The following is a 27,771-nucleotide window of genomic DNA, read 5'->3' as shown; positions in this document are numbered from 1 at the left end:
GGGTGGAATGCATCTTCCACAAAGTGGTGTGAATGAGAAATCTAATAATACTCAGAGCTCAAAGGAGCTGTCAGAGCTTGTTCATCCTAAGATTGTGCAGCCATGCTCAAATACAACAGAAAGAAAGCATCCTAGGAGCCGAGAGGGGAAACTCTTAGCTTTGTTGGCATCAACTAACTCTATCTGAACAGAAGAGACGCAAGCTGCTGTAAGTACTGCATGCTGTCAAGCCGTGACAGTGACATGGGACCGCAGTGGATAAAAAGAGACAATGAGCACATGTGGCTGGCAAAGGCTGGACTGCACGTGGAATAACACCTTCATCGACAGCAGCTGCAGCTACGGTGGAAATTCAGGGCTCCTCAGGCAGGCCTGAGGAACTAGGTTGACAAGTTCTCGGGAGAGGAATATACATTCTTGTCATTACTCATGGTATCCACCATGTGCTAACCAACTCTCTTCCTTCCTCATTCTAAGAAGGGACACAGGGCCATAAGAAAGGCAATGCAAAATGCTGCCACTTGGTACATGGCTGAAAGGGAAAGGATAATGCAATGCTAGAAGGGAGAGAAAGGACAAGAAAACAATGGGTAGTTAATGTTTCTGCTTTATCTAGCAACAGCCAAGCCAGGTTTCCTAGGAAGTTATGAACCTGCTGACTCTGAATGATGGCGTGATTTATAGTCAGCTCCAGGTTGTCTGTTTTTGACATTCTATTCACTCACATATTTGCATATTCAGAAGCTGTACGAGCACGAAACTATTAATATGAAATCCACTATACGTTACAGTAGAATGACATGTAATTTATTCATATAACTGACAATTAGGCAGTACTCAAAATTCATTTAAATAAGCAAGTGGTTACACAAACATCTAATAATACTAAAATTGATAGTCAGAAGGTATAAAATACCATGGGTATGAAATGCCATGGTAAATACTATTCAACAGACTACAATCATAATTCCAAACTAAATCACGGTTTTTAAAATGATTTTTAGCAGTTCTGGAACGATTTGACTTTTCCCTTTCTAAGCAATTTACATCTTCCACTGATATAAGACAAGGTCGTTATTTTCAAGAAATATTGCAGAGTGACTTAGCTTAGGTTGCTCTCTTGAAATACATTTTCTTGCAAATTGTTTTTTTAATATTGCCCCTTGACATAGAAAACAAACTAGTCAGCACTTAGTTCCCCAAGCAAATATGCTTGGATCAGAACAGTGCCAGGGTGTAACCCGGTTCCGCAGAGGCAGGCAGTGAAAAACCTTTTGCAGTTTTTGAAATACGCTTACTTCTTTTCTGAGGCTTCAAGCATCATACACTTAGACATCCAAGCCAGTGGAGTTATGGGAATAAAATAGTTTGATATACAGATGACTATGACACAATTGCAACTGGGGTGAGGGGAAATTACAATATAATTCTGCAGTACTTCAAACAAAAACAGCTCCTACCTAAAGTTACTTCTTGTAAGCCTCATTACATTTTCATGAAGCGTAGCTATGTTTGCAGGAACAGTTTGGCTTATCATGTGTCTGTCTGTATTATTTTATTTATTTATTTATTTATTTATTTATTTATTTATTTATTTATTTATTTTTGAGATGGAGTCTTGCTCTGTCACCAGGTTGGAGTGCAGTGGTATGATCTCGGCTCCCTGCAACCTCCGCCTCCCGGGTTCAAGCGATTCTCCTGCCTCAGCCTCCCGAGTAGCTGGGATTATAGGCACCCGCCACCGCACCCAGCTAATTTTTGTTATTTTTAGTAGAGACGGGGTTTCACCGTGTTGGCCAGGATGTCTTGATCTCTTGACCTTGTGATCCGCCTGCCTCAGCTTTCCAAAGTGCTGGGATTACAGGTGGGAGCCACTGCACCCGGCCCTGTTTGTGTTATTTTAAAGTCTTATACTTTATCAGAATGAGGTCCAAGCATGAACCTGGCTTGAAAAGCTAGCAGCAGTAGTCATGAAACATATCAATAAATTAAAAGGCTTTCACAGAACAAGATTCGGCTAAACCTCTTACATACAAAATACAGCGAGAGAAATACAATTCTTTAATGCTGAACTATGAGGGAGAGGAAAAAAAGTCTAAAAAAATAGAAAACTCTCTCCATACCTGGGTGTCAAGGCAAGATGTCACACTGCATAATGCCACAATATGAGCAGTCACTGGGTGACAGATACTCCAGAAACAGTGGTCTCTGGGGACCTCGGAATTATGACCAAGAGATGAAAATACTGTACCAAAAGGCATGCATACAATCACTGTGTGCATTCAATGCGTGAGCTGCAACCTAAGCAGAGATCTAACAAGACAATGAGGCAGTGTTCCAGGGTATCCATTAAAACTGGCGTGGGCAACTACATGTTGATTAAGCCTTCCGAGGCAGCAAAATGTGGGCACAGCGCCATGTCTGGGTTCTGCAGCTGTTTTATGATCCTCTTGCGGAATTTCTCCCTCACACGATTAAATTCCATTATGTCCATGGGGTCCTCTTCGATCCAAAACTTATGAAATTCGTGCATCAAATAGCCTGTTGGAGACAATACAACGATAAAAATGCAGGAGAAAAAAAATTCTTAATCACATTCAAAACCATTCTGAATGCTGAGGGAGATGCTGAACCAAGCCACAGCAACCATGGAGCTCAAAGAAGATGTCAAAATCTAGAAAATACCACTGTTTAAGATTATTCTTTAAAATCAGTGCAGTTGAAGACTACCAATCTGCAAGCTTGTTGCAATTGGCCCTGGAATCGTTCTCATTCTTCCCAAGCAGGAAGACAAATCAGTTCTGTCATCTCTTGAATATGAATCGCATCAGGAACATTGTCTGAAAGGCTGACAGTGACTACTTCATCCTTCTCCTTCTAATTAAATTAACGTTAACGGTCCAATTTTTCCAAATCACCCCACTCAGCCTTTATTCTCTTGATATTTGATATAACTAAAGTTTTAAATTACCCCAACAAATCAAACAAATGCATTCTGACACTCTATTATGAGACAATAAAAATTGTAAATCAACCCTGAACAACACAGCCTGGTCATAAAATCACATGAAATTGTTAATAAGACTTCCTTGCTCTGAAGCAATAATTTCATATTCAAATCCTTCGGTGTCTCAAAAACGCTACCCACGAGTGATTGGGATTGAAACAATTTGGGGAATAAATGTGAAGTATTTGATATAAGAACCTATTCATTGTGCTTTGCTCCCCATTATGCCCCCTCCCATTACCACATTTGTTTAATTATTTTTATCTACCACATTTAGCATTGAAATGTGCATAGGCCGGGCACGGTGGCTCACGCCTGTAATCCCAGCACTTTGGGAGGCCAAGGCAGGTGGATCATGAGGTCAGGAGATCGAGACCTGGCACGGTGAAACCCCGTCTCTACTAAAAATACAAAAGAATTAGCTGGACCTGGTGGCGGGTACCTGTAGTCCCGGCTACTCGGGAGGCTGACGCAGGAGAATGGCGTGAACCCGGGAGGCAGTGCTTGCAGTGAGCCGAGATCACGCCACTGCACTCCAGCCTGGATGACAGAGCAAGACTCTATCTCAAAAAAAAAAAAAAAGAAAAAAAGAAATGTGCATAGTGTTTTTTTTTTTTTATAATGCTAGATACTTGTAGGTAGTAAACTACTACAAGCTCAGGTGTCTCTATATATTAGAAAGAAAAGTACTTAAGGAAGTAATCCTAGTTTAAAAAAAAAGAAAAACAGCCAGGCATGGTGGCGCAAGCCTGTCGTCCCAGTTGTTTGGGAGGCTGAGGTGGATCACCTGAGCTCAGGAGGTCCAGGCTGCAGTGAGCTGTGATTGCGCCACTGCACTCCAGCCTCAGCGACAGAGTGACACCTGTCTCAAAAAAAGAAAAAGAAGACAAAAGAAAAACAAATATTACGCAAAATTTTCTTTGTCTTAACATTAGAAGGAGGTAGAAAATAGAAGACAGGATTCTGGAGCCAGAAACCTGGTTTGAATCCTCGCTTTTCCACCTGCATGCATAAATGAAAATGGGGAAGGGGAGGATGAGAAGAGAATTTGGAATAAACATACTCAATACTAACAGTACAAAAAAAATCAATACTTTTTGTTTTTCTGGTAACTAGCTATGTATGGAAAAATGCTTCAACATAATTTCATACATTTTTAAAAATCTTTACTCATATTTTATTTTAATACAAAATTAGGAGTGACCTTCACTGCCCCCAACACACATGGCCGGCTGCTGGTCCACTTCCACAGACCCTTCCCACTGGTTACTTGTCTCATTACATTGTTAAGTATGCTTATACTTGTTTAAGTATGTGGTCTGTTTGTAAACATAGGAGGAGGGTTGTGTTGACTGTTCCATTTCTTTTTAAGTTTATTATTTTTTTTAGAGGCAAGATCATGCGATGTTGTTGAGGCTGTCCTTGAACTCCTGGCCTCATGTGATCCTGCTGCCTCAGCCGCCCAAATAGCTGGGACTACAGGCACGTGCCACTGTGCCTGGCTTATACCATTTCTTTTAGGACTAGCCTGCCTTTGGGCCCTTCATACACTAGAACTGACTGTTTTCAACATTTCTGATGATGGCACACACCAACCCATCACTCTACTGGCCTTGAGGCTACACAAGCCAGGGCTCCACTATCACTGTCATGGGAACCTGACCACATCAGAAAAGGCCCAAATCAGAAGGATCAGTCGCCCCAGAAGCCACCTCCTCTGTCTCTCTTCATCTGATGCTTGGATTCCCAGAGGCAGCATTCAGGCTTGAATTTCTCTGGTGACAACACTATTTGTTCCTTGGATGAGGAACCTGATTCTTAAAAGCTTCTTTTTTGCCAGGCACTGTGGCTCACACCTGTAATCCCAACACTTTAGAAAGCCAAGTCAGGAGGATCACTTGAGGCCAGGGGTTTGAGGCCAGCCTGGGCAACACAGGAAGACCCCATTTCTACAAAAAATATTTTTTTTTGAGACAGTGTTTTGCTCTGTTGCCCAGGCTAGAGCACATGGCGAATCTCAGCTTACTGCAGCCTCCACCTCCCAAGTTCAAGCAATTCTCATGCCTTAGCCTCCTAAGTAGTTGGGACTACAGGCATGTGCCACCATGCCTGGCTCATTTTTGTATTTTTGGTAGAGATGGGGTTTCACCATGTTGGCCAGGATGGTCTTGAACTCCTAACCCCAAGTGATCCACCTGCCTTGGCCACCCAAAGTACTGGGATTACAGGTGTGAGCCACCACACCTGGCTTACAAAAAAAATTTTTTTTTTTTTTCTTTTTTTGAGACAGAGTTTTGCTCTTGTTGCCCAGGCTGGAGTGCAATGGCACGATCTTGGCTCACCACAACCTCTGCCTCCTGGGTTCAAGCGATTCTCCTGCCTCAGCCTCCCGAGTAGATGGGATTACAGGCATGCACCACCACACCTGGCTAATTTTGTATTTTTAGTAGAGACTGGGTTTCTCCGTGTTGGTCAGGCTGGTCTCGAACTCCCAACCTCAGGTGATCCGCCCACCTTGGCCTCCCAAAATGGTGGGATTACAGGTGTAAGCCACTGCGCCTGGCCACTAAAAGTTTTTTAGAATAAGCTGGCTATGGTGGCTTGCACCTGTAGTCTCAGCTACTCGGGAGGCTAAGGTGGGAGGATCATTTGAGCCCAGGAGTTTGAGGCTGCAGTGAGCTAGGATGGTGCCACTGCACTCCAGCCTCAGCAAGAGAGAGAGAGAGAGAGACTCTGTTTCTAAAAAACAAACAAACAAACAAATAAAGGTTCTTCCTCATTCTGGGCCTAAATCTGTTGCCCTGTATTTCACAGAACAACTTCAATCCTTCTCCAACTCAAGTGTTTCATGTGTGCTTTATGCCTCGAGCTTTTCTCTTTCCCTGCTTCTCCTCACCATTTCTCATATGCCATGATTTGGAGCCTGTTTGTCATCTGGTTGTTTTAGCGCACATCAACAGAAACTTGTTTCCTCTGATCTCAATATCTTAATTCAACCAACCAAAATAATTCAATCACCTGTCCATTTCAGTGACTGGGCAAACTCCTAAAATATTCCACGAATGATCTGGGGTACTTGTTAAAAATGCAGATCCTCCTAGATTTAACCAGACTTGTAATTCAATAAGATGAAACTCGCGTCACTAAAGTTGAGAACCTGTGGTCAAGAAGATTCTCTTTCTAAAAAGAAAGTTTCCTTGGCTTCCTTCTAAATATAATTTTTATGGTTCTAAAATAAATCTATGATAATTTATAATTTCTTCTTTCCTTATATAAAATACATACATAAATTTTCCTGACTGGTCTCTGAGCTCAAATAAACGCAGCTATTTTGTATGTAGAGTCAGGTTTCCAATACTATGAATTAAAATCATTGATAATGCATCTCATTAGTATTTCATGAGTGACAGCATCTTTTCTCCTGTTGACAATGATAAACAGGCAATATGAAAAATCATCTTTTCTACAATGTGCAGGAATATTGGCAACTCACTCTAAAGGTGATGTAGTGTGGCACAGTTACTGAAGAATATGGATTTATTTGGTTTCCCCATTTTCCTACCTTACACACAATTATAGAAAAACATCATGAAAGGTTTAAAGGGCTTGGGTAAAGGTAGAGGAGTGGGTGGCTCCTAATCTGACACCATGCTCAGGATTCTTCCTCTGAAGATTGAAGACTGACTCCCTGGGACTCTCTTTCTCTGTCCCATCAGGAAAATAATTAGAGACCGTGTAACATGATCTTAATCAGAATGCAGAAACGGTGGTCTGGCTTCCAAGGTGCGTATTATAATCACAAAACTCCACTCACTTATACAAATCACAGTGTTCAAAAATTCATTTGGTCTGATCTGTCAGTTAACTCATCTGCCGATGAACAAATATGAAACAGACACAGTACTAGGTATTGCGGATGAAGAAAAAGGCAGACTTCCTGTGGTCCCTAATGCTGGGTTTGTTTGAGAGAGGCAAACAGGAGTACAGTTGCAGCTGATGATTTGTTCACTATGGAAGCTAACAAAGTGGCATGGAAAGGAGAGGGAGAAAACAGAGGCCAGGCTATTTTTCCACCATCTCATTGCATTCTTACAACAGCTTTGTAGAGCAGGTAACACAGATATTACATCTCCATCTTTCAGATGCAGACATTGGGCTTAGATGAGTTCCTCCAATGGTCTACAAGAACAGGTACAGCTGGAAGCTGGAAACCAGGGCCTGAAACCAGCTGACTTTTCGCCATGGCAATAGGCTGCCTTTTCCAGTGCATTCTGTTCCTCTGGTTCTTATTCCTGTGGAATAGTCCCTTCTTTTGGAGGTCAAAGAAAAAGTAGTTTCCTCTTCCTCTTCTGGCCTTCATACTTTCCCTTCTGCTCATTACACCTAACCTCACTCCATTTCAATGGGGCTGTGTGTTCAGTGGAGCTTTAGACTGAATGCAATTTTTGTAACATAGTGCCTTGGCAGCTCAGTGTTCACCGAATAATACTGTAAAGTCAGAAGGATGGAGCTATTATATTCTTACATTTTTCTGCCTAGATGGAATACTTGTTTTGAATATTAATTTGGCTCTCTGATTCCAGCCTGCAGCATATTTGTTGCTGCTTGAATGTCTTGGTTTTGCTTCATTGCATTCAGTTAGTAGAGAGCAGAGACATATGCAAGGACACAGGTAATTGCAAGAATATTACAGAGGAGACATATAGAACTGATCATGTCTGATTGAGGAACAGTGAATCTAGGGCACAGTTTGTTTCCCTTAGAGAGGCCTCAGTCCCTTTGCTTACATACACCACAATCCATAGGGGGGTTGCTGCTGCTTCTAAAACCTGATGAAGGCCTAAGGAAATATGTAATCCTATTGCATACTTGCTCATCTGGGCTAGGATTCTCTTGGAAGCACATCAATCCAGGCCAAGACTAATATTGTTTTTCTTTTGTAGAGATGGGGTTTCACCACGTTACCCAGGTTGGTCTCAAACTCCTGGGCTCAAGTGATCATCCTGCCTTAGCCTCCCAAAGTGCTGGGATTACAGGTGTGAGCCACCGTGCCTGGCCTAGGCTAAAATTTCCCACAGAAACTAGACTCTCCTTTCTCCTACAAAAAACATAAGCCAATATTTTAGCCTTCCATCCATCTATGCATCCATCCATCCATCCACCCATCCATCCACCCACCCACCCACCCACTAGTTACTACGCACCTCTACCCTGTACCAGGCTTTGTGCTGAGGATACAGCAGTGAAACCTGCCCTTAAATGCCAATTCTTTACGATTCTAACTTTGACTCTTTCCTGGGAATGCTCCCCCACTGTGTGGCTCTGATATTCTCCCAGGTGCTCATAAATCACAAATCTGTAGCTTGAGCCTTTCTAATCCTTCAGCACTCCAGAGCCCTACGTTATGAGAATGCCCACTCTGCAGCTCCACATGGATTTCCCAAGAGCAGCTCACTCTCAGTATGCCTAAAACTAAACTCACTCTACCTTCCCTCAAAACTACTTCCCTGACTTCCCTAATGAGCATGGTAAATATAGAATAGGGCAAGTATAAGGGGTCAGGGAAACATGGCAAGAGGCTTTCTTTATCTGCATGTTGATGCACTTTGATGAGGCTTACCGAGCTCTTCAGGACTGCCCTTCATCCTGCTCTTAGGCTTCCAGTGCCATCTCTAGTCACCGGCAAACCCTTTGCTCTACTTCTTAAATCCACATACTCTTTTGCTTTATGGCCTTCACCAGACCACTCAGCCACCATTGCCTTATTTCCTGCCACTCATCCTTTGGGTCTCTTCAAAAGTGGCATTTGCTTTGCAGAAACTTCCCTGACTTCCAGGCTGAGTGAGCTAAGGCAGCCACAGACTTTTTCAATATTTATTTATTTATTTATGAGATGGAGTCTCACTCTGTTGCTCCAGCTGGAGTGCAGTGGTGCAATCTTGGCTCACTTCAACCTCCATCTCCTGGTTTCAAGAGATTCTTGTGCCTCAGCCTCCCGAGTAGCTGGGATTACAGGCATGCGCCATCACACCTGGCTAATTTTTCTATTTTTTCATAGAGACAGGGTTTCACCCTGTTGATCAGGCTGGTCTTGAACTCCTGACCTCAAGTGATCTGCCCTCCTTGGCCTCCCAAAGTGCTGGGATTACAGGTGTGAGCCACTGCGTCAGCGACTTCCAATTTTTAGAAGCAGTATCTTTACCTCCTCAATCGCTAAATTCCTCCCACTACATTCTATTTTTTTAAAAGACTTTTCTGTTTCCCTGAAGATAATGCTGGACCCACTACATTTTAAGTATTTGTTTAAATGCCTGTCTTCCTCAGCATAGAACCTAATCCGTAGTAAAATCTCAATCGTATTTGTTGGAGATGCTCAGAATTTTTATAGGAGTGAATATAATCATCCAATTATCAAAGCAGGAGCTGTGATAATGCATGTAAGGGACTTACATTTTCCATTAACAAGTTGTAAAGTATATGTGTTTTATAATTTACTTTTCATTTTTGTCTAAGTTATACATGCACATTGTTCAGAGTCAAATAGTTTAACAAGTCTTGTTACAAAAACAAACAAACAAAAAACCCCAAAAACAAAAAGAAAAAGCAGTCTCCTGCCCTAATTCCTGCTTTCCTAAAGCAACATTTCAATTCTTTTAGCTGATTATTTTGGTTATCGATCTTCATAGCTCTAATCAACATGCTTTCCATTACTTGATTTAAAAAAATTTTTTCTTTATAGAAGATAAAGATTTAGCTCCCACTCACTCCCCCCAGCCACAGTCACTCATTTTCTTACCCTTTGCTTTACTTTGTATTAATAACTGCCTTCTTTGTTTATTTGCCTGGCTTCCCCCTTAATTTAAGCCTAAACTATCTCCTAAATAAGCCAATGTCCCCACAGTGTGTTCAAACATGGTAATATTCTGTCAATTTCAGGTTCTTCAAAGAGTCTCTCCCACAGCCTTCTGACCTTCTAGAATCTAGATTTATTATTTGCAGCCAATTGCACAGATATCTTAGGTTTTCCCTTCACTGCTCTCCTGGGATAGATTTCCTATTTTCTAGACTCCATTTATTCCTTTAGGATTACTCTCTTATTTTGTGGAAATAAGCTTCCCAATAAAGGTACAGGGAAGTAAAATGCTTAAGACCTTGCATTAAGAAACTGTCTTTAGTCTATTCCCGTATTTGATTGGTAAGGTAGTAAGTTATACTGGGTGTAAAATTCTAAACTAGAAATCATATTCCCTTAGTTTTAAAAAATATTCTCTTAACTTTGATTGACTTATTGATTGAGATGGGGTCTTGCTCTGCCACCCAGGCTGGAGTGCAGTGGTGCAGCAGCCTTGACCTCCTTGGGCTCAAACGATCTTCTCACCTCAGCCACTTGAGTGGCTGGGATTACAGCTGGCTAATTTTTTATTTTTATTTTGTAGAGACAGGGTCTCGCTATGTTGCTTGGGCTGGTCTCAAACTCCTGGGCTCAAGCAATCCTCCCGCCTCAGCCTCCCAAACTGCTGGGATTACAGGTGTGATGTGCGGCGCCCAGTCTCTCTTAACTTTTGAAGACAATATTCTACTTTTTAGAATACAATGTAGTGTTGAGAAGTCCAATGTCATCTTGATTCCCAATTCATTATGTGATAGCTTTGGAAGTTGTCGGGGTCATCTCTTTCCAATGTCATTAAATTTCACAATGATTAGGTCCTTGGTGTGGGTCTACATTAATCCATTGTGTAGGTACTTATTTCTTTAAGTATGAAAACTCATATTTCAGTTCTGAAAATTTTTCTTTCTTTATTTATTTGATTCCCCTTCCTTAGTTTTCACCACTATTTTTCTGGCACTTCTATTATTCAGCTATAAGACCTCATAGAATGATCCATTAATTTGACAACCTTTTTTATTTTCTGTTTTTCATCTATGCCTTTTTGCTCTACTTTCTAGGAGAGTTTCGACTTCATCTTCTAATCCTTCTTGGAGATTTCACTTTTGCTAAAACATAGATCTGAGAATTAACTCAGGCTATCTTCAGAACCTGCACTCTTGAGTGCTATGCCATGAGGATCAGAGGGAGAGAAACACCCAAGATGTCTTTAAGTCAGACCAGAAGGGGATACACTGGAGATTATGCAAGAGCCAGGAAAGAGAAGAATTTACCATGACTGAAAATATAAGTGTAGATTTTTGAATGAGAAAACAAAAAAATCAGAACCAAAAGAGGAAGTTCAAAGGCTCCAAAGCAGCCAAATCACAAAGATCTCTCAGCTTCGATCCTTGTCGGGAGTGTTCTATAGAAACCTATATATATATATATGATTTATACTTTTTGAGATGGAGTCTCACTCTGTCATCCAGGATGGAGTGCAGTGGCATGATCTCGGTTCACTGCAACCTCCACCTCCTGGGTTCAAGTAATTATCCTCCCTCAGTCTCCCAAGTAGCTGGGATTACAGGTGCGCATCACCATGCCTGGCTAGTTTTTTTATTTTTAGTACAGATGGGGTTTCACCATGTTGGCCAGGCTGGTCTTGAACTCCTGAGCTCAGGCAATTCACCCGCCTTGGCCTCCCAAAGTGCTGGGATTACAGGGGTGAGCCACCGTGCCCAGCATAGAAACCTGTATTGACAATTACACAACAGGATACTTACAGAATGTTTGCTGAAAGTGAGACAATGTTGGAGCTTCTGGGGCAATATTGTAGAAATGGGTTTTTAGAGCTCCGCTGATCAGTAGATTATATGCCAGGTCAGTTATATTGATGCCCACAATTGCAAATGAGTACCTATAATGTATAAATCACAAAACCAACTGTGTGTCACATATAAGAAATAAGCATTTCCCATTAGCATGCTAAAAGACACTACTACCAGTGCCATGACAGTGTACAAATGTCGTGGTAATGTCAGGAAGTTACCCTATGGTCTAAAAGGGGAAGAACCCTCAGTTTTGGGAATTGCCCACCCCTTTCCCAGAAAACTCAAGAATAATCTACCCCTTGTTCAGCAAATAATCAAGAAATAACCATAAAAATAGCCAACCAGCAGCCCTTGGGGCTGCTCTACCATGGAGTAGCCATTCTTTTCTTTTATTCCTTTACTTTCTTAGTAAACATGCTTTCACTTGACATAAAAAAAAAAAAGCATTTCAGTAATTGATAATCTGATATTTAACTTACTATTAAATTATCAGAGTAGCAGGTCACCCTTCCATCTCTACCCTATCAAAACCTTGACTTCTGTAATTTAGCAGAAAATTTCAGTAATGTGTATCAAGAGAACTGGTAGTTCATATACTTTGACCTTCCCATTTCCAAATATATGACAGAAAAAAAATCTGAAGTAGACAAAGCTTTATAGATATAATTCATTATAGCATTTTTAATAATGGAAACGACATGGAAACTATTCAAATTCCTAAAGAAGACAGATAGCAAAATAAATTATGGTAATCTCATATATTACAGTTGATTAAAATTATCTTCTTAAAGATGATTTAAGCAGGATATAAAACATTACAGATAGAGCAAGCCATTTTATTATATACACACAGATGTGCAAGGAAAAAAACTAAAATAAAATGCCACAAAAGTAACAAGATTGGAGTGATTTTTTGTTTACTTTTCTATAATAAATTGTATATTACTTTTAAGATGAGAAAAATTTAAATAAGTACCTTAACACAGTGTGTATTTTCTAGTTCCTTATTTACATGTTTACCAAAAATTAATGGAACCCGAGTTCTTAAATCTTCTCTGCTAATATAAATCCAGCACAGAAAAAAATTCTCTGTTCAGAAATATTTTTCAATAATATGGGGCATTATAAAAAAACTAAAGTAAATTTTTATCAAATAGCCCAATATTTGATAAAATCCTTAAAAGAAAACTACCAAATACAATTCTAAGTGATTTCTGAAAATCATTTCCTTATAATTACAACTTTCTACCTTGTCAGTTGTTCACAGGCAAAGTAATATCATATAACCATACAGATGAATCCATAAACATATAAAAGGGTGCTTTAAATATTTTAACTAGATTGTATATTTCTATTAGGACAAGTAGAGTTTCACCCTTATCTTTCATGATTCTCTAGTTCTGGTTCTGGTTCAGACGGACCATCTTTCCATGTGAGATCCCATACTCACCCAATTGCCTTATCCATCCTTTTCTTCTCCCATTCTGCTTTGCTGAATTTGCTGAATGGATGAATGAATAAGTAAGTAAACCAGATTTAATCTCTGACTGGTACTTGTTCTCTTTTAATGACTATGTTAAAACTGTTAACTATATGCAGAGATGTCTGCAGCTCAGTTATCCAACACTTATCAATTTAAATATTATCAATTTTAAAAGCCACAATACAATTTATATGGAGCTCAGAAATGGAATTATTTAAGGCCATGCTATTTACCTCCTATTCACTTTAGTACCGCCATGGGAGACAGCCCTAAAGGCCAAACATTAAGATATTCTTTTGCACCATCATTCATGATCAAACCCCTCCTTCCTGAAACATTTAGTGAGGTAACTAGATGTCATCTCACTCTCTCATGATTCCCCACTGCATTTCGTTTGGTTTTACCTAGTGGTGTTTATCCTATTCAGTCTTATTTGTGATGCCTGGTACATGGTAGATGCCAAATAAATGTTCATCGATAAGTAAATGATTGAGTTAGTAAAAGAAAGAAAAGAAGAAAGGAAGCAGGAAGGGAAGTAAGGAAGGTAAGGAAAGGAGGAGAGGAAGGACAGACAGAGGGAGGGGGGAAGCAAGGAAGGAAGAAAAAAGGAAGCAAGGGAGGGAAAGAGAGAGGGAGCGAGGGAGGAGAGAGGGAGCATTTATAGGTTTTAAAAATTCTGTCCCAATAAGTGCTATGGTATTTCTTCTGGCTAAGTCAGTAAGCCACAGCAGCTCCATTTTCATCTGTTTTTGTAATTTGAGCTTCTGAATAAGACTATTTGAAAAAAGATTTCTATCATAGAAGCATTCTGAAAATGCTTGCTTGTTTGCTTGCTCTCTCTCTCTCTTCCTTGGCCTCGCTCTATCATCCAGGCTGGAGTGTGGTGGTGCAATCTCGGCTTACTGTGCCCTACATTCTATTACTCTGTGTGCATCTGCCCCACTCCCATGTCCTTCTGTACAGCCAACAGGAGGAGGCAGGACTCATGTTCCATTCTTTCCTCTGACTGATGTAACCTTTATTCAGTATTTTACACTAAGGTCATTTGGCCTTTTCTTATATTTCCAATGCAGATAGATATGTAATTTAACAAATAAGGAGGCACTATTTATTTATAAAGCTTTGTTGAAGAGAAAAGGGGTGCTTATAAATTCTTATATATAAAGTTTGTATAAATTGTATAAACCGTAGTTGGCATTTGAACTCAATACAGTGTAAAAACTAGTTATTATGAATATTTAATTTCTCTCTAACTAGAAGAAAGGAGAGTTCTCCAGAACACACAGCAAAGATTTGATTACAAGACGCTCATATAATGCACACAACTACAAAAACATTACACAGAATTGATATTTAACTATGTGTATTTTCTATTCTATAAATGGCTATAATTCAAAATAACTGCTTTTAATTCATATTAAAATGTGCCACCTGTTTTTAAAGTGTAATTTCTGGCTAACAAACCAAACAGCTGAGGAGGAATCAGGAGATCAGGAGATTTTTTTTACCTGAAAGATTCATATCCAAACTAAAATAAGGTACGTGTGCAATTTAAGAAATTTTATATATAAGAATTTATAAGCACCTATTTTCTCTTCAGCAAGGCTTTATAACTACACAGTATCTCCATATTTATTAAATCATATATCTATCTGCATTGGAAATAAAAGAAGAGGCCAAGTGATCTCTACTTATTTGATACTTATAGGATATCCTGACTCAAACAGATTGCATTCCCCTTGTAGGGAGAAAACAAACACACACACAAACTAACAGTCAAAATTTTCTTCTTAAACTTGAATCCGCTTTTATCCCTCAAGTAACTTTAATACTCAACCAATGGATGTTTACAAAAGCAGTAATGTGTCATGCTTGCTAAAGGATAGACAGGAAAGAGCTTTCCTTAGTACGCACTGACTTTTGAACTTTATTGATTCAATTTTATTGCAGTTTGAGGGATAAAGCATGGTAATTTTATATACGTGACTACACATACACGCATGCACACACAAATGCTAGTCTCTTTTTAAGAGTAGTCACCCCAGACCTCAAATACTTTCTCTTGGATGGCTGACACAGGAGATACAACTATAAAGCGGTTTTTTTTTTTTTTTTGAGAAGGAGTCTCGCTCTGTCGCCCAGGCTGGAGTGCAGTGGTGTGATCTCGGTTCACTGCAAGCTCCGCCTCCCAGGTTCATGCCATCGAGTAGCTGGGACTACAGGCGCCCACCACCATGACCGGCTAATTTTTGTATTTTTGGTAGAGACAGGGGTTTCACCGTGTTAGCCAGGATGGTCTCGATCTCCTGACCTCGTGATCTGCCTGCCTTGGCCTCCCAAAGTGCTGGGATTACAGGCATGAGCCACCGCGCCCGGCCAAGCTTTTCTTTAAGAAAGACTCACAGACAAAGTCAGTCCCCCTCCAATGGTTAATCAGAAATATTGTGAGCTTATCGTCACTTTCCAAGGACCGCGGAGGACTCGTGTCTTCTGACTGATGTTCCTCCAGGAAATGCCACCTGAGAGCATGGACAGACTCCCCAGCCAATTTTAACTAGAGGGAGTTTAGAGTCTCTACATTACAGAAATATGCAATTCAGAAGATGTAGTTAAAAAATTAAAATAGCTTGATTTTAACCATATAACAAGAAAAAGCTAAACAATTGTAGTGTTTTTCTTAAAGGAATGAATTTTTAATCTTATAAAATATTACAAATGTAAATTCGGGAAGTGTAATATGACTTCATGAATCTTAGCCAAATGAAGCTAGAATGAGTAAAATAGGAAGGTGGAGGGGGGAAAAAAAGCTCAACCTATCCCTGAATTTTAAGAAGGTTTTGATAAAATTTTGGATTTACTTAGCCAACATGAATACTAACAACTAATCTACCATCATGCTGAGGAGAAAAAAAAGTGATATAAAACTATGATTGCAAAATAATGGAACTCCTTCTAAGAAGAGTGACTAACACACACACACACACACAAAACTACCATTTATAATAATTAAATTAGATATATTGATAGAGCATAAAGTTGTTCTGTGCAACAAAATTCCCAAATAAAATGCCCCTCTCTGGGGTAAATGGAGTCAGAACAGGTGTGGTGAGGTGTTCAGCCTTTAGGTGAGTGTTCAAAATGTTTCTCCGACCAGATTTTGTCATGGCTGTAGAAAGACTGTTTGACATTTTCCAAGTGGTCAGTCTCATCTGGTTTTCAGTTCGTTAAAACATAGCCCAGCTATAATTAACTATATTAGACGAAAAGTTTGAAAATGTGGGCTTTTTGAAACAAATAAATTCAGAGTTCCTTAAAAAAATTCTTACCCATACTTATTCTAAAACAAAATAAAAGCAATAAAACACAAAAACAAAGAAAAAATACCTTATTTCTTCTTTAGTGATATCCCTTCATGTAATCAAAGAAAAAAAAGTAGAAAAGCAAATGAAAATGCAAATAATTTAGCATCTAGAATTTTACAAGAAAGAAAGAAAGAAAAAAGCCTCAGCAATTCCAGATGTTCTCACTTGGTCCCTGACTTCTTAACTTCCATTCTTCCTTCTGTTCCCCCATCATCTTTCTTGTCTCTGGACTCTTTCCCCCAGACCCTGCCCTTCTTCCATGCCCACCTCCTCAGTCTTCCTGGACACTAATGACACTATCAGTCCCTTTAAATATAAATACATATCTCACCTGAATAAAATAAAATAAAAATGCATATCTCACCTGAATGGTGCCACTTGATATCCTAAATCTTGGAATGAGTACCTGAAGGTTTAACCCTCCAATTCAGCATTTATAATGAGGGCTTGTTTGAAAAAGCCTTGAGTCTCACTCTCCTGAGAATCTCATCAACAGATACATGTAGGAGATGAAGTTCATTTGATCTAACCCATAAAACCTAATTCATCTCTTACTTTCAACAATTACCTGCATTTCGGATGAAGAGAGTCAGACAGGACCTGCTGAGCTGCTGTGGCATCCCTTTCTGCAAAATACCTGCAGCGGGGGAGGGAAAGAAAACTGTAACTCTGTACTTGCTTACTTGCTGAATATATTCGTTTTAATCCAATTCGAGGTCATTTTGAATTCAGAGATGGACACTGGCATAAGGTTATTACTTGTTTCAGCTCCTCCAGGGAACAAAGAGTTTTTCACAACAGAATTTTCGAAATGTAATGACATGGTAGAGTAGCTGTGAAAGCCGCATAGATTTAGGAATGTATCCAGTAGATTTTGAAAATTTAATTAAGAGCTTTGCCATTACCCAGAGAACCAAAGATTTTATTATAAAGAGGGGTTATAGAAGAGGGGGTCAAATAGTTCGATTTTTGGAGGGCTTCAGAAGGCAGAAGCCTCGGTTAAGGAACATGATGAGAGAAAGAAAAGACCGGAGGAGATGAGAGAGGATATGCTTCGAATATTCACTGGGAATTTGAATTCTGGATGAATGGAAAATACCTTTTTGAGTTTAGATATGTTAAAAACAATAACATTTTATTCTAAAGGGAAAAGGGTAGTTAGGTTTCCTAATAAACACAAAAAGCTGCACACCCTCAAAAATGATCCGTTAAAAAGTACTTCATAGAGACAATGATAAAACAATAGCATATATTATTTAATGTGATGTGTGTATATTTCCTGCATAAATCCAAAGGGTAAAAGAAGTTCTTGAATTTCCTCTGAGGAAATTTCAAACCCAAGTCAGCAATTGTAATGTACACATTCACAGTTGTTAATGAAACTGAGTTTCTTTTCATACTTTCGTTGGTTATCTGAGTTTCCTCTTTTATGTCTCATCTGTTCATATTTTTTGGCTCAGTGAGTCTAAAAATGACCTCAAATAAAAATGACAAATAACCTTATAGACAATAATACACTGAACATAGATCCTTTATCATTTATGTGTCAGTCTTATCTCTTTTTACTTTGTTTATGGGGCTTATCTTACTGCAGTTTTCAATTTTAATGTGTGAAATTTATTGATTCTTCTTTTCCAGTTGATGCTTTTTTTGCTCATGTCTTTAAGAGATCTCTCCTTAGTCAGATATCTTGATTTTCTTCTAAAAGTAGGAAAGACTTGTTTTGGATTTTCAGCTTGTGAACTGAGGTGACGTAGTGATTTAATTTAATTTTATTTTTCTCAGTGGAAGGCCAATTGTCCCAGTTATTCAAAAGCTGACTTTATCCACTTATCTATAACATTGTCTTTGTCATTAATGTTTACTTTCCATTCATTAACATTACCTTAAAACATTTCATAAAAGAATGGGTGCTTATTAAACTTCTTAAATTTAAAATAAAGGGAAAGATCTAGGGGAAAATGGGATGCCACCAAAATGACTGAGTAAGGCTTAACTTCTTTTAAAAATACATCACTGCCCTAATAGGGTAGCATCAAAGGACACAAGAATCAACTTGAAAGGACTCTTTGGCTCAAAAAATAATGACTACACATGACTGAATTAAAGCATGAAAAAAATAACAAGTACAATTAGTTGAGTTACAATAAACATATAGAAACACAGGAGTTAACAAATGGCGTTTTAAAAATAGAGAGAGAGAGAGAAAAAAGAAATTGATCACTAACAGGGGAACGAGGCTACCAACTCCTGACTCTGAGAACTGGCAACCAAATGCAAAAATTGAATATCTGTCCTGCCTATATTTCAGAGAAACCAAATAACTATACTCTACAAGCAAACCAAGTCTTTAAAAATTCCAGCCAAAAATTATAGGAAATATAACAAAAATAGAAAAGCACTCTTTATACAAGTAATTAATTGGTTCGGTAAAGATCATAGAAGGAGGACTTTACACTGGAGGCATCAGTGGACTTTACACTGGAGGCATCATAGAAGGAGGACTTTACACTGGAGGCATCAGAATGGGATCCCTCTGATTTGTTGCAGCACAGGGCTGAGAGTGGAGGGACACTGAAGGCCTCCCGCTGTGATGTCAACCTGAATCTCTTCAGGCCTGTCTGCATACCTCCAATTTTCAGGAAATACAGGGGATGGATACAAGTGCAAACAGGCAAATCCAGACCATGGGACATACTACAGGACAACTGATCTGAAAACCTGACATGGAGAAGGGGACAAAAGGAAGGGACAGAGCAAGAGAGGCCCATCTACTTTAAGAACACCAAATGGCATAGTTTGGAAGTGCACTAGGACAAACCAGCCATAAAAAGTATTTTCGAGAGAACTGGGAAATTTGAATATGGACTGGATAAAGATGACACCAAGGAATCACTGTTAATTTTGTTTGATGTGATAATGGCATTGTGGTTAATGTGAGGTAATACTGATATTTTTTAGAACTACATATTAAAATATGAAGGGTGAAATGATGGTGTAGAGTTTTCTTTAACACCCTTCTGCCAAACAAATAATGTTGTGAATATTTCAAAACCTCAACAATTACTGAATCTGCATGATCAATACAAGGGTGTTCTTTACAATCTTCTCTGTTTTTACATATGTGTGAAAATTTTAAATAATAAAACAATTTTTAAATATATTTGAGATTTGCTTTAAAAATCCATGAAATTTGCTGAAATACAAGGAAGGCTACTAGCAGAACATAAATGTTCATAACATTTTATGAACCTGACCTCTCAGGGAATTTGAATGTTTTCTTAGAGTCTTATGGGAAGTAGCTTTTGAAGCTAATTACTCAGCTTTTGCCATTTCGATATGAGGAGACCAAAATATAACTCGATCAGTCAGCTGTCCTTCATTTTACTTACTGCAAATTGTACAGTCCCAGAAGTCCCATTCCTCGAAAATCTGTTTTAGGATCATCACCTTGGAAACCAATTTCACACCACTGCTTAGAAATCCGAGATTCCAGTGGAGTATTGGGCTTCAAGAATTTCCATAACTGTAGGGAAAAAAAAGAGAATTACCCTGTTGATATACACTCACAAATACCCTTTCCTATTGGTTCAGATTTTGCAAACTACATCATTAGGAGGAGCTTTGCAAAGCTGAATGTATGCAAATACATTGCAATGAAAGATGTGATCATCTTTCAATTATTTATGACAGCATTTCTCAAAGTATGATCTGAAGCCTCCCTGGAGGTTCCCAGGACCTTTCCAGAGGGTCTGAGAGATAAAAACAAAACCAAAAAACTACTATTTTATAATAAAAGAAGAGGTTATTTGCCTTTTTGTTCTCATTGTCTCATGAGTACATAGTGGAATTTTCCAAAGGATGCATGATGTGCTGTGATATCTTTGCTCTGAAGGCAATGGATTGAGTACTTATATATTTTAATGTTTAAAATCTTTCTATTTTAATTTTGAATAGGAAATTAGATAGCAGATAGGTAGGTAGGTAGGTAGATAGATTAGATAGATAATCTCCCACAAAAAAAGCTCTTTGGTGCTCTCAAAAATATTTAAGAGTATAAAGAAAAGAGAGAAGAGGAAAAATTTCAAGGCCACCTATTATTCAGATTCTCGGAAAATGCTTTAATATTATATCAAAACTTTTAGCAGCATTATTAACCAAAAAAAAAGTGAACTGACATGAGTTTCTTTTTGCTTTTTTATTTTGGAGACAGAGTCTCACTCTGTTGTCCAGGCTGTGCTCTCAAAAATATTTAAGAGTATAAAGGAGTGCTGTGGTGTGATTTCGGGTCACTGCAACCTCTGCCTCCTGGGTTCAAGTGATTCTCCTGCCTCCATCTCCAGAGTAGCTGGGATTACAGGCATGCACCACCACACCTGGCTGAGTTTTGTATTTTTGGTAGAGACGGGGTTTTACCACATTAGCCAGCCTGGTCTCAAACTCCTGACCTCAAGTGATGCGCCTGCCTTGGCCTCCCAAAGTGCTGGGATTATAGGCATGAGCCACCACGCCTGGCCGAGTTTCATTTCTTTAGATCTCACCTATAACAGGAGTGAGAGTAAACATTATCATGTTGTTAGAGGAAGCAATATTAGTAATGTTCATGAATAAACCACAAAATGTATTATTATCTTTAAGAGTTACCAAAAGTAATTTCAGTTAAAATCAATTTTATTAATATATTACCAGACAATTGTAAATTTTAAGCATTATACTCTTTACTGCTTAATAAGCTGGTTCTATTTTTTAAAGTTTTCTGTAGAAAGATTCAGCACATATCATTACTTGAGAGAGACTCTGAGACCCATAGTTGTATAAACACATAATGCTCAAACTCTTAGTTTTTTCTAATAGAGATGGGCATGTAAGCAAGTTTACTTTTTAGACTTACATCTTCATTACCAACAGGGTAAAACACAAATGTAAAATTTCCTTACTACTATTTCAGAAATAATTCAATTTCTAAATTGCTTATTCTACATTACGAAGCATAAATGAAACAGTAATACACAAAATACCTTGCTAAATCAAATTGTCACATACCTGACACAGTGTAAAACATAATATTCGATGACAGAAAATACTAATAAAAGCTGTTATTCATTTTACTAATGTTATTTTACACATTAATCTAATATTACTTATTATTCACATTATACAATATTTTATGTTAGTGCCACAACGGGTAAATTCGATTTGTCTAAAGGGTGAGAGAAAAAGGGTAAAAAGGAGGTAAATCTCTCATGCTTGAAAGCAAAATATCAAGCATGAGTATACAAAATCTCTTTTTAAAGAATTCACGTAAGAATGTGCCAGTGCTCTGCATTCATCAAAACAGAAACTGGCCGGGTATGGTGGCTCACGCCTGTAATCCCAGCACTTTGGGAAGCCGAGGAAGGTGGATAAATTCAGGTCAGGAGTTCGAGACCAGCCTGGCCAACATGGTGAAACCCCATCCCTACTAAAAACACAAAAAAATTAGCCGGGTGTGGTGGCACATGCCTGTAATCCCAGCTACTCGGGAGACTGAGGCAGGAGAATGGCATGAACCCGGGAGGCGGAGCTTGCAGTGAGCCGAGATCGCGCCTCTGCACTCCAGCCTGGGCACAAGAGCAAAATTCCATCTCAAAAAAAACAAAAAACAAAAACCAGAAACTGTTTGAGATCATCAGAAAAGACTAAATAATACCAGGAAATCGTCACTGGGGAAAGGTTTATTTTTAAAAATCCTTTAGAGGGCTGGGCACGGTGGTTCACGCCTGTAATCCCAGCACTTTGGGAGGTAGAGGTGGGCGGATCACGAGGTCAGGAGACCGAGACCATCCTGGTTAACACGGTGAAACCCCGTCTCTACTAAAAAGGCCAAAAAAAAAAACAAAAAAAAAAAAAAAATTAGCCGGGCGTGGTGGCAGGCGCCTGTAGTCCCAGCTATTTAGGAGGCTGAAGCAGGAGAATGGCGTGAACCCGGGAGGCGGAACTTGCAGTGAGCCTAGATCGTGCCACTACACTCCAGCCTGGGCAACAGAGTGAGACTCTGTCTCAAAAAAGCAAAACAAAACAAAACAAACAACAACAACAACAAAACCCTTTAGGAACTGATTTGGTGACTGACACGAGGGGAAAAAAGGAAAAAAAATGTAAAACTTGTCACATTCATTTGAATAATAATGTGAAGTCATCTCAGGGCCCTGCACAATTAAAAAATATTTTATCGAACGAGTGCAGCAAGATGGCAAAAGCAGGCGCTTCATCCCCGTAGGTGGGTGATAAACCTCACTCGTTAGGTGAATGCTTAGTGTGGGATGCTTAGTAAATGCTTAGTAAAACATTTGAATAATAAAATGCTTTGGTTTTTGTTTTGTTTTGTTCTGTTTTTCACAGAGACAGGGTCTCACTCTGTCGTCCAGGCTGGAATGTAGTGGCATGATCTCAGCTCACTGCAACCTCTGCTTCCTGGGTACAAAAGATTCTTGTGCCTCAGCCTCCCAAGTAGCTGGGACTACAGGTATGTACCACCACGCCCAGTCAATTTTCGTGTTTTTTTTTTTTTTTTTTTTTTTTTTTTGATAGAGACAGGGTTTCGCCATGTTGGCCAGGCTGGTGTGTCAAACTCCTGACCTCAAGTGATCTACCTGCCTTGGCCTCCAAAAGTTCTAGGATTACAGATATGAGCCACCATGCCCGGCCTGACTAATAAAATGCTTTAAAAAGAAATTTCATTTTAGTAATTTTATGGATCATGAAAGACTAGAATAATGGCTAAAAAGTGTTGTTAATCTTCAGGTGATAGCACTGTGGTCATGGCAGAGGACATGGCCATGCTAAGGTGGACCAAGCTGGGCACCTGGCCTGATGATTCTTTTGATGAAATGACAGTATGCTAGCTGTTCAGCAGTACATGCAACAGAACATAAGAGAAGATTGCTCCAATACTGACAAAAGTCTTGAACCACCTGAAGGCCAAGATGCAGATATATGGAAGTATGAACATTTAAGGCAATTCTTCCTTGAGCTAAATGGACTTGCTGTCAAACTTCAGACTGAATGCTATCCAGATACTTGTATTCAAATGACAGCAACTGAACAATGGATTTTTCTTTGTGCAGCTCATAAAAATCCAAGTGTTCTACTACAGACTATATTAGACACAGACTTGATGGTGCTGTGTCTTCTGAAAAGCAATAACTATTTCCCTAGCAGGGTTAGTATAAAGGAATCATCTGTAGCAAAACTTGGACCAGCATACTTTAAGATTTCCAGAATATTTTCACATGCTTTTTTTTTTTTTCCCCCTAGATGGAGTCTCATTCTGTCACCCAGGCTGGAGTGCACTGGTGTGATCCCAGCTCGCTGCAACTTCTGCCTCCTGGGTTAGAGCAATTCTCCTTCCTCAGCCTCCTGAGTAGCTGGGATTACAGGTTTCAGCCACAATGCCCAGCTAATTTTTGTGTCTTTAGTGGAGATGGGGTTTCACCATGTTGACCAGGCTGGTCTTGAACTCCTGACCTCAAGTGATCTGCTGGCCTCAGCCTCCCAAAGTGGTGAGACTACAGGTGTGAGCCACTGTGCCTGGCCACATGCTTCTTTTTATTACTCTAGATATTGGATGAATACAAAAATGAAACATTTTTGTGTCATTTTGTATCACTAAGTTTGTGATAAAAGAAAATTTGATGTCCAAGGATAACCTGATTGTACCAATTTTAGAAGAGGAAGTTCAGAATTCAGTTTCTGAAGAAAGCAGCATGAAGGGGAATCACAAAGAAAAATATACCAATCACATGATTAACATTAATTATGTATGGTATGTATCATTTTAGACCCATCAATCATGTATCCATATTCTAGCTTCTTTGTTTAGTATAGTTGTCTGCTGTGTTTGCCTTTTAAAATGGGAAATATTTTTAAAGTTATTCATAAGCTGTATATTCACCAGTGTGGCACTCATTATTTTTAAATAAGATTAGTATTATCTGTTTATAATGTCTGTTAGTAAAAGAACTTACAGTTTGGTAAAATTGCTGCTAACCAATCATTGGATTACAATCCTCATCAGACAAACCCATGTATTAAAAAATGGGTGAGGAGCCATGTGCGGTGGCTCAGGCCTGTAATCCCAGCATTTTGGGAGGCCAAAGCAGGTGGATCATGAGGTCAGGAGTTCAAGACCAGCCTGGCTAAGATGGTGAAACCCCATCTCTACTCAAAATACAAAAATTAGCCAGGCATGGTGGTAGGCGCCTGTAATCCCAGCTACTTGGGAGGCTGAGGCGGAAAATTGCTTGAACCCAGGAGGCAGAGGTTGCCGTGAGCCGAGATGGTGCCACTGCACTCCAGCCTGGATGACAGAGTGAGACTCCATCTAAAAAAAAACAAAAAAAACAAAAAAAAGAAGAGTAAGCTCATATAATCCATTTACTAAAAAGGTAGTAATGTTTTCCTTGGATTTTACCTCTTAGTTTAGATATTCTAAATTCTATAGTACATAGTTCCATCTTCCCTGAAACGCTTTAACTCATTTAGGGAAATGAGTTTTTAATATGCATATAGGATTATGTATAATCTAAATATAAGTGCAAATGAAGCATTAGTAATACTTAAATAATCTTACTATGCTACATAAAGTATATTCTAGGCTAGCATACTTGGACAGGATTTACCTTCCCGCACCAGTGGACTGTTACATATAAGAGGGTGATGATAAGGCATGTAAATGATGTTCCCACTGGAAACCTGCCCTGTCTGCCCTTTCTCATTTCCCTTAACTCTCTTCTCCAACTAGCTTAGCTGAAAAGCTTTTCACCAGACTGATTTCGTGGTGGCTTATGCCTGTTTATATTTGTATTAATTGCTTACCGATTATACCTCATATTAGCAATTACATTACAGTATAGGAAAAATGTATTGGCATAGGCTCTGCATATCTTGGTTTTACTAAATTGTGGTAACTACTTAGAAAACAAGTTATTAAACTAGTTTGATTCTTCCTGTTTTATATATATATATATATTTCTTTTTTCTTTCTTGAGACGGAGTCTTTCTCCATCGCCCAGATAGGAGTGCAGTGGCACCATCTCGGTTCACTGCAACCTCTGCCTCCCAGGCTCAAGCAATTCTAGTGCCTCAGACTCCCGAGTAGCTGGGACTACAGGTGTGTGCCACCACACTGGGCTAATTTTTGTATTTTTAGTAGAGACAGTGTTTCACCATGTTGGCCAGGCTGGTCTCGAATGCCTGGCCTCAGGTGATCCACCTGCCTTGGCTTCCCAAAGTGCCTGTTAGTAATATTAACCTTTTCACCTAACCATCTAGGCAGCATTAAATAGGACTGAAGAAATATTGTAGTATTTATTTTATATCCCCTCTCCACAAAGTTTATGTTTGAATTATACGCACACATGAGATTAATTGCAATAATTCACAGGTTTTAAGGGTGTTGATGAATGGTCATACATTTACTGGACTTTGTTATAATTCAGTGTCCTAATAATGATTCAAATGCAGATTGAATAATTTTATAATCTATTGAATGCTGTTTTTGATAAAGCACAGAAGGTTTTATTGCTAAACTGATTTTAATGAGGCACTCAGGGTCAAAAAATTGTACATGTTCTGAACAAAGTATTTAAATCTTTCTTTTAAACAGATTTAACATGAGGAACTTCTTTTTCATTAAAAAGGTTATTTTGAAATTCAGATGAAAATGTATTCATCTTGTTTTTTTTTTCAGACTTAGGGAATAATTTGTACCATATTATGAGACAAGAATGTACAACAAAAATGTGGGACTAGCAGTATACTGAGAGTAGGTATAAATAGTTTATGCCTTTCTGAGCCTGCCAGTCCTTTTGGCTTTTAACAGTACCCAGCAGCCACAGTCATTATTGTAACCCTTAAGAATTCTTATGTCCACAGTGAAAGCAACGTTGACTTCGAAGTTACGCATTTATATGAATGGTACTGTAGACAAATGGGAATAGTAATTTTTAAAATAAACTTGCTAAATATTGAGAGGCTAAACCAGTAGATTAATAAATATATGTAGCAAATAAAATAGTCAAACTTATTTTGGAAGATGAAAGCCCATTATGCTAAAATACTTACATGAAGTACAATTATCTGTATATTTCCTATTTAAAAAAAACCTTGAGCCAGGCGCCGTGGCTCATGCCTATAATCCCAGCTACTCAGGAGGCTAAGGTTGGAGAACTGCTTGAACCCGCGAGGTGGAGGTTGTGGTGAGCCAAGATTGCACCACTGCACTCCAGCCTGCATGACAGAGTGAGACCCTGTCTCAAAATAAATACATATAAAATAAAATAACCTTGAGCTATTTCGATTCTCTTCCAATAGGTAAGCTCTTCCCTGAAAAAATAAGAGTAAGGGATGGGGTGCTCCTGAAGGATGAGGTCATGCACTAGGAAGCCAACTTCAGATCTGAGAAACGGTGGTGGGCTTATGGTGAGGACCCTGAGGAATCCACTCATCTAGGACTGTGCTACTGGGAGTAGTTATTACAAAGCCACCTGCCAAGCGGAGGAGACTAGGGGCTAGGAAAAGTGATTCCTATAGCAGAAGACAAGAAACAGATGTGGAGACTGCACTCTTGAGTCAGACTGTTATCCCTCACAGACTGTTCTCTCTGCTGAACTCTCTTCACTTTGAACTGAAGCTTTACACAAGTTTATTTGAACACTTCTGCCTGGTCTTGAACCCTCTGCAGAACAGAAAGGGAAGGTGATTCGTCTACCCTTGAGCTACAGCATTCAAGGAGAAGCAGCTTCTCACCAAGGTCACCATGGGATTGCCTCTTTCCATCAGGAGAGGGTCTTTAATTCTGGATTTTTTTATGTTTTTCATTAAATGCATGAATCCACCTAGAATTTTGTCTTCATTATTAATTTGGTTGGAACACTTTAAATAGAAATGTCCATATAAGTGATTCATATGGACAGTGATATTATTCAATTTCATCCCAGGCTATGTTCAAATGATCATAAAATCTGGACTTTGAAAATAATTTAGAACTCTAGTAACACTGATAATGCTCTCCTATGCTTAAAAAGCCAAGCACTTAAACATGTAGCAATACTATATATGACCTGTGCTTAGAAACTAGGGGTCAGCAAACATGTTTTTACATTTAACTTAATTTTATTATTATTATTATTATTTTTTTTTTTCAGAGCTAGGGTCACACTCTGTTGCCCAGGCTAAGT

At 39.0% G+C, this 27,771-nt stretch overlaps 1 protein-coding gene and 1 pseudogene across 3 annotated transcripts in view; one reads left to right on the top strand and one right to left on the bottom strand.

The window, feature by feature from the left end:
* Positions 1–781: 781 nt before the first annotated feature.
* Positions 782–27,771, bottom strand: part of ELMOD1 (ELMO domain containing 1) — a 75,479-nt gene continuing 48,489 nt past the window's right edge. The window contains exons 7-12 of one of the 3 annotated variants that reach the window (XM_023208018.3): positions 19,945–20,078; positions 17,121–17,189; positions 16,575–16,598; positions 13,158–13,208; positions 11,660–11,793; positions 782–2,541 (exon numbers count right to left, since the gene is read on the bottom strand). In XM_023208018.3, coding sequence (XP_023063786.1) covers positions 2,369–2,541; positions 11,660–11,793; positions 13,158–13,208; positions 16,575–16,598; positions 17,121–17,189; positions 19,945–20,078 — 585 coding nt within the window. In that variant the 3' untranslated portion in view covers positions 782–2,368. The remainder of the gene's footprint in view (positions 2,542–11,659; positions 11,794–13,157; positions 13,209–16,574; positions 16,599–17,120; positions 17,190–19,944; positions 20,079–27,771) is intronic. The other 2 variants (XM_023208019.2, XM_023208020.2) reach the window with 2 other exon arrangements.
* Positions 23,353–26,579, top strand: LOC111539966 (annotated as a pseudogene).

This window comes from Piliocolobus tephrosceles, chromosome 13 (genome assembly GCF_002776525.5).
Source record: "Piliocolobus tephrosceles isolate RC106 chromosome 13, ASM277652v3, whole genome shotgun sequence".
In the NCBI taxonomy this organism is placed as follows: domain Eukaryota; kingdom Metazoa; phylum Chordata; class Mammalia; order Primates; family Cercopithecidae; genus Piliocolobus; species Piliocolobus tephrosceles.
This window is presented reverse-complemented; position numbering and strand designations above follow the sequence as displayed.